At 35.2% G+C, this 7,432-nt stretch overlaps 1 protein-coding gene across 1 annotated transcript; it reads left to right on the top strand.

Annotated features, from left to right (window-relative positions):
- The first annotated feature begins 1,715 nt into the window (after positions 1 to 1,715).
- On the top strand, positions 1,716 to 6,854 carry LOC108343431 (CBS domain-containing protein CBSX2, chloroplastic). Its single transcript, XM_017581707.1, has 8 exons — positions 1,716 to 2,066; positions 2,161 to 2,248; positions 2,328 to 2,392; positions 2,532 to 2,580; positions 3,441 to 3,493; positions 5,929 to 6,044; positions 6,251 to 6,308; positions 6,399 to 6,854. The coding sequence occupies exons 1-8, from the start codon at positions 1,890 to 1,892 to the stop codon at positions 6,465 to 6,467; spliced, it is 675 nt and encodes a 224-aa protein (XP_017437196.1). The 5' UTR covers positions 1,716 to 1,889; the 3' UTR covers positions 6,468 to 6,854.
- Positions 6,855 to 7,432: the final 578 nt, after the last annotated feature.

The following is a 7,432-nucleotide window of genomic DNA, read 5'->3' as shown; positions in this document are numbered from 1 at the left end:
TTGCCACCAATTTCTTTATAAATTGTATAATAATTATTTCCACATCACTTTTAAGTTGAAAAAACGATGACAAAGAAATTAGGCACTCCAAAATGAGTTTCATGTTCATAGTTGACCTTGTTGTGCAAAAACTTCACCTCAAGTACCCACTTGTTCTGCCTTTGGTACCAGTTCTGTTCCTGGACCATGACTTTTAGTAAATATGGTTCCTTTGCCACTAATTTCTTATTAAATTGTATAGTAATTATTTCCACATCACTTTTAAGTTGAAAAAATGATGACAAAGAAATTAGGCACTCCAAAATGAGTTTCATGGTCATAGTTGACCTTGCTATGCAAAACCTTCACCTGAAATACCCACTTATTTCGCCTTTGGTATTAGTTTTGTTCCTGCACCATGACTTAGTAAATATGGTTCCTTTGCCACCAATTTCTTCATAAATTGTATAAAATTTGGTTCCACATTAGTTATGACTGCAAAAAATGATGACAAAAAAATTAGGCACTCCAAAATGAGTTTCATGTTCATAGTTTACCTTCTTGTGCAAAAACTTCACCTAATAATATACCCACTTATTTTGCCTTTGGTACTAGTTCTGTTATTGGACCATGAATGGTCAATTTAAAACCCATTAATGGTGGTCGTCCACCAATTCAGTGGATTACTTAGTTGTGTAATAAATGTTCTTTTCTTTGCATTGTCAATCACCCCAATCCTCAGGCGGCACTCCGGTGAATAACAAAAATGGGTGGGTGGGAGGAAGCGACACTCTCTCTAGGAACGACGGCACTCCGACGACACTCCGGCGGTAATGGGTGGGTGGCAGGAAGCTCTAGGTTTCACGTACGAACATGGCACTACGACGACAATGGGTGGGTGTGTGGAGAGAAGAGGAGACTCTGTAGGTTTCGCTTACAAACAGTGGGACTCTGGAGGCAATGGGTGGAGAGAAGAGGAGACTCTCTAAGTTTCGCCTTTGACACGTCGACACTACGACGATGCTCCGACGGTAATGAGTGGCTTAGTGGAAGGAAGAAGAGACTCTCTCTCTAGGTTTCGCGCTCTCGGTTCTCTCTCAAAGCTTCCTTAGATTCGAAATCTTAAAAGAGAAAATGAACCAATGTAAAAAACCTTGCCCCAATTCTATTGTCATGTCATTCTCAGCTTTTTAAATTATTTTCCACGTGAACCACTCACATTTTGACACGTGATCCGTGTCAAAATGTTGTCACTATTGTCAAAATATCATTTTCCTTAAACAATGGCAAGCTTCTAGAAGTTTTCTTTAATGTCTGAACACATTTTAAAGTTAATAATACTGTTTGATTTAGAAACGGAACAGTTGCTTCAAAAGAAACGGAACAGGTTATTGGCAAGGTTCCCACGTGATTCTTCAACGGGCAGGGAAGACGAAGCCCAAAAGGACGAATTCATCAACCTACAGCCAAGTAAAAACAAAACAAAAAAACTGAAAATTTTGAAAATGTCAGTGTTTCCACATCAAACGGCGCCGTTGTGAAAAGTCCGACGCTGATTGTTATTCGCGATTGTCAACGTTGTTTGCAGTCTACTGCTTTCAACGGAAAAGTAAAGGACGCTCACGTCTCTTTTTCCATCAACTAATTTCCTATTTATTTATTTATTATCTTATTAATTATATCATTATAATACTAGTTTACTTTCTATTAATCTTTTTCAATTATTTATCATACAGCTACTCACACCGCCATCGTCGCCTTTACTTTACCATTTCATGATTGATCTGCTTTGATTCTTCGTCTTCAAGCTTCAACCTCAGCAGACGAAAGTCATCTAAAATCCCAAATAAAAAAAGTGAGATTGTTTTCATTAGATAGTATATTAAAAGAAAAAGAAAAAAGAAAAAAAAATGAGTTCGATTCATTTGATAAACACTCTTGCAGCTCCGCTTCGTTCTTTTTCTCCTCCCTCCCTTTTTCCGCAATGCCATTATCCTATCCGTTCCTCTGCTGTACCGAAACGGCGTCGTTCGTCTCACTCGTCTGGGTTTCGCCTTGCCTCAAGTCCAACCGTGAATTCGGTTCCCGTAAGTCTTCTTCTCTTCGGATCAAGCGTCATTTTTACGCTACCGTGTTCCTTAACTTTTTTTCTTTTGCGGGTTGCGTTTTTTACCTTCTCAGCGTGAGAATGGAACCTATACCGTTGCTGATTTCATGACAAAGAAGCAAGATTTGCATGTTGTGAAAACCACCACCACTGTTGATGAAGGTAACTCAATGTTGTGTGAAGTTTTATTATGTGATTTACTGTATTTATTTATATATCGTTATTTTTCCTTGGATTATAGCTCTGGAGGCTCTGGTAAACAACAGAATAAGCGGTCTTCCGGTAATTGATGATAACTGGAATTTGGTAATTTTCTTGTCCCCTTCACTTTTTTTTTTGCTCTGTTGAGTAAATTAATGCTTTAAAACTTAAACACACTTGGGTTTCTATTTTGGACTGGATTCAATTCCTCCTTGAACTTTTTCTACCTCTTTTGACGCTGCAGGTCGGAGTTGTTTCAGATTATGATTTATTAGCTATTGATTCGATATCAGGTACTATGGATATCAAAGATCCAGAATTGGAAAATGTTATGTTGTACTACCTTTGATTTACATTTAGAGTGGCGAAATTTCTGTTTACTACAAAGCCAAATCAATGTTCGTATAAGTTGAATGGCTGATGGGAGTGATTATACTTCATATTTTTTTCAAAGTTTGTGCGTTGTAACTGACCTATGGGTGTGAAATTGAAGATCTTGTATGCTTGTATATGCTATAGTCAAAGAGTTGGTCATTTCTGTTTTGGTTGGTGACTAACGAGGCTAATGGGACTCCCTCTATTTCAAATTATCTGTAGATTTGGGAGTTTGTATTTCTAAATTGTCTAACTTCATAAAATCAAGAGAGTATTAATTTTTTCTCAAACTCCTCCCTCACTTGTTGGTAACCTATCTAACTATTCAATGTATTTAACTAAGAGTGTTATTAGTAGTAAGTTAGTAACTCACTTTCTAATACACTTCTAACATATTACCTAGTGTTGGTTAAGATTTATACTACAAAATAAGAAGTGGGGTTACAAAAATTTGTAATTGCCATAGAATTTCAGCAGATAGTAAATTCTGTTGCTAGCATTTCTCTTTAATTAGTTCACAACTATGCTCTGACATTTTTGGAAGGGTATTTTAGTCAAAGAAGACTTTTTATCATGGTAATTGGTGCAGTGATGAACAACTCTTATGATGTGTGCAATAGCATAAATGACAAATATTTTGAAATGAAGAGAGTATTTAATTTTTTTTCCAAGTCTGAAACACAGCAATACTGGAATCCCATTGTTGTGCTTACTTTTGTGAATAAGTTCTCTGCATGCTGCTGCCAAGATTTTGCTAATCATTATGCCTGGCTTTTAGGAGGTCCTCAGAGTGATGCAAACCTGTTCCCCAACGTCGATAGTTCTTGGAAAGTAAGTGTAACCTTTTTCTGTTCTACTTCTTAAGCGTGATTTTCTGTTAGCATCTACCATGCTACGTTATGAATTCTGATTATATGGAATAGATTTATCATTTATAGATGATTGCATATAACTCCTCTGAAACTCATGCCAAATGATGCTATTAGATGCTAATGTGGTAATGATGAGTGATGATATTCAAAAACTAATGTTTGGACATAGTTTTTAATGCAATAATATAGTTTTTAAGGCAATAATCAATAATTCACCAGCCCAGCGCACAATCAGTTACAAATGCTGAGCCCACTTTTCATTTGACAACATTTTGGTTGGATAAATATAAAAAGACATTTGGATCATTGAATACTTGATAACAAACCTCTGTTTACTATTCCTTTTTTATAGAGCAGCTTATATCTGATTCATATATTTTGTTCATAGACTGGGTGTGTTTTGCAAGTTTGAATTTTCATGTCCCATCAATATTCATGGGTAGAATGAGTGCTCATATCCTTTTACCTTGTCAAAATTGTATTGCCTGTTTCTTGATGTACAACTGGATCATATTTCTGAAAACGTGTAAGATTTTAAGGGGAAACAAATAATATTGATGTTCCATGGTTACTACTTTTAACCAACGCACTTCCTTGTGCCTCAGTTTATAGAATAGAAGAAAAAATTTGTGAGGTATAATCATGGTTATCAAAATCGCATGTCAACTCGTAAATTTGTCCGTGTTTATGTTCTCACACCCCTATAAACACCCATAAACCGATTTAACTAGAGCAAAATTGGTTAAACTCACTTGAAATCAGAGTTTAGAGGCGATTCAGCGAGCTCAATTGAACATTAGAAATTAGCTAGAAATGGTTTGTTTCTAGGTCAATATATATGCAAAGTGCATCTAGGGAATGATTTCATGGTTCATTGGCTCTCTCTTACAACAATCTGCATTGGGTGTTGATGATAGTTCGCCTATTGCACCAACTAATATCTCCTTATGTCTTCTCCGCACTACTCCATCTTTGTGTTTTTGTTTTTGATTCTCCTCCACGCTTTGCCATATCTCACTATTTTCAGTTTTCTCTCCACCTCAGTTTTAGGGGACGGCACAACATGTTAGGGTTTTAACTTTCTGTTTTAATCACCTCTTATTATTTTGGACCATTGGGCCTCCCTTTTACCATGCTGAACTTTTGGGCCAACATTTAAGTTCAACAACTTTTTTTTATGAGAAGTATAAACTATAATCAATTAAAATTATGATAAAAGAATAATAATATTAGAGAAAAATATTTAAAAATATATAATATGATAAACTAATAATTATAATACTGTAAAGAATAAAAAAAATTATTTATAACATTATAAATATTAAATTATTATGTTATTTATAAATATTTTAAAATGTTTTATATGAAGTAAACTCTATAAGAGTTTACAATTCGAGTTTAGGAAGCTCCCACGAGTTTACGTGAAGTGTTGAGTTTGACAACCTTGGGTATAATGTGTTTTTACATACCTGTGTGTCCACATTTCTTATGCCAGAGTCAACCTTGAAGCAGCTATGATCCACTTATGCATTAATGCCTTTCTATATATTAGGGTTGCCTATTTTTCTTCAAAGGGTTCTTTTTTTTTCCCTGGGGATAACAGAGGAGGAGGATTGAGGTAGTTGAGAAATAACTGTCTGATTGAGCGATTATAACAAAGTTCATGGAAGCCTAGAAGGGGAACATGAGGAGAGAAAATAAGCAAAGGGATTGATTTTCTGTATCAGTCCAATCTGAAGAAAATAATAGACCAGAAAGAGTTAGCGCACAATTACTTGTAAGAACAACAACTGAAAAATGAGAGCTAAGCAGTTAAATGATTGCATAACAAGTGATATCTGGAAATTGGGAGAATAGGGAGAGAAAGGGGTCCTTTCCTTGTAGTGGAGAGGTAGGGGAGGAGGTCAGGTAGTGGTTGACTGGCTTTTTCCTTGGTGTAGGTTTGCTTCTTCATATTAGGAATTCATGTTTACGTCAGTCTGTACTGACTTTTCTTGCATTTTATAGTAAACTAAAATATAGTTTATCTTCTTCATCCCTATGCTGATACCCTCGGTTTCTGTTTTATTAGCACTCGTCTTTTGTTCCACTTGAAAAGGAAAGTTCCCTTTATAGTTTATTGTTTAATTGGTTTGCAAGATGGTCGTATAAATTTTTTAGTGAATCCGTGCACATGAAACTCAAACCATTCACGATGTTGGGTGTCACTGTAATAATATTCTTCCATACGATAAAGGATTATGTTCAGGTTGAGCCATGATTCTTAATTGGACTTTTGCTTTCTTTTCTTCACTTGCCCTCAAAGAGAAAGGGGAATTGTAATTGTTTAGCAAGAGCTCTTATTCTATTGAATGACAACCCTTCTGTAACTCTAATTATTGTTTTGCATGGTAGACTTTCAATGAGTTACAAAAGCTGCTTAGTAAGACTAATGGCCAAGTTGTTGGTGACTTGATGACTCCAACTCCACTTGTTGTCCATGAATCGACAAGTCTGGAGGAAGCTGCGAGGTACTGACTTTTCATACATATCCAATAATGTTGAATTTTCTGATTCTTTTGCATGTAACACCGTAATTTGGAACAATGTACGAGGACAATAAAATCACTGATGATTTATTGCTATTAGTGCCACCATTTATGTTAAATATTTTTATGATAGTTAAATTATTAAATTCTGATTGATCAACTGATACTCGACACCATTACTTGTATAGGCTGTTGCTTGAAACAAAATATCGCAGACTACCTGTGGTCGACGATGATGGAAAGCTGGTAGAATATATATTCTCTCTTGCAAGATTAATTTTTGTGCTTCTTCCACAGGTGACTCCTGCTAATTTGATTTTTCTGCGTTCTTTCTAGGTTGGACTTATTACAAGAGGAAATATTGTTAAGGCAGCTCTGCTATCAAAACGCGCGGGAGAGTGGTGATAGTGTTTTTTGAGAAAAACGTCATTGGAATAGCTTTGCTTGCTGGTTGTGCCGGTGAGAGTACGTATAATGTTAAGTATAGTGTCGTGTATAGTGAGTGTTATGAATATATGACGGGCAAAAAGAGAAGCTGAAATAAACTTTTGACGGCCTTGTGAGATCTTAGTAGTGTGGGTAACAAACAAGATAGAATGAAGTGATTTATCGATCACCTTTATTAGGTTATCGACATTGTTTCGTGCATTGATTATTACGAGCATGGAGATACATCCTCTTTATTAGTCTGTTAGGCTGGAACTGATAATTTAGAGCCCTGTATTATAAATTTATATTGTAAATTGCTGAGGATTTTAATTTGTATGTTATTTTGCTCTGGTCGCTTTCCTATATTGGATCATTCACGAAGTTCTCGAGTCTCCATATCTACCAGTTTATTGTCGTATTAAATATCTCTAGACCGGGTCAACATCTGATCACATGTATTCTTTTATGGAGTGAAATACATTCCCGTTGTTAAAAGATACGAATTAAATTTTTTACAAAAAATATATGAACGTTCTATAGATGATATTGGAAAGAATTTTTGTGATATGTAACTTCCTGCAATCTTCTTTTGTTGATTGGTTAGTTCTTTTGGTAGTAACTTTGTCAAAACATCTGTATATTTTTTTTCCCTTGTACGTGGTTATATATTTTGTCATCTAACTTAAAAGGATGTCCGAAAATAAAATGAGTGAAAGTTTTCGTCCTTGAGAAATGTATGCATTAGTATAAGTTATTCTAGTGAGGGTTAGCAAGTGAATCTTTATATTTTGAAAATGTTGGTAATGATAATAATGTTGTAAATAATCAATAAAGACGTTTTTTAAAATATATGTTCAGTTGAGACTGAAGTTGCCACATCTGCATTAACTTCCCCAACATTTAAGAATAAGATCTCAACTTTGGTCCATCAACTATAAACC

The sequence above is a fragment of the Vigna angularis genome, chromosome 1, assembly GCF_016808095.1.
Source record: "Vigna angularis cultivar LongXiaoDou No.4 chromosome 1, ASM1680809v1, whole genome shotgun sequence".
NCBI lineage: Eukaryota > Viridiplantae > Streptophyta > Magnoliopsida > Fabales > Fabaceae > Vigna > Vigna angularis.
Note: the sequence above shows the minus strand (reverse complement) of the source record. Positions and strands in the feature narration are given on the sequence as shown.

Bases quoted from the DNA above. Each gene is read 5' to 3' on its own strand.
- LOC108343431 (XM_017581707.1), top strand. From the start codon at position 1,890: ATGAGTTCGATTCATTTGATAAACACTCTTGCAGCTCCGCTTCGTTCT. The intron at 2,067-2,160 runs GTAAGTCTTCTT...TTACCTTCTCAG, and splicing joins CAACCGTGAATTCGGTTCCC to CGTGAGAATGGAACCTATAC. The intron at 2,581-3,440 runs GTACTATGGATA...CCTGGCTTTTAG, and splicing joins AGCTATTGATTCGATATCAG to GAGGTCCTCAGAGTGATGCA.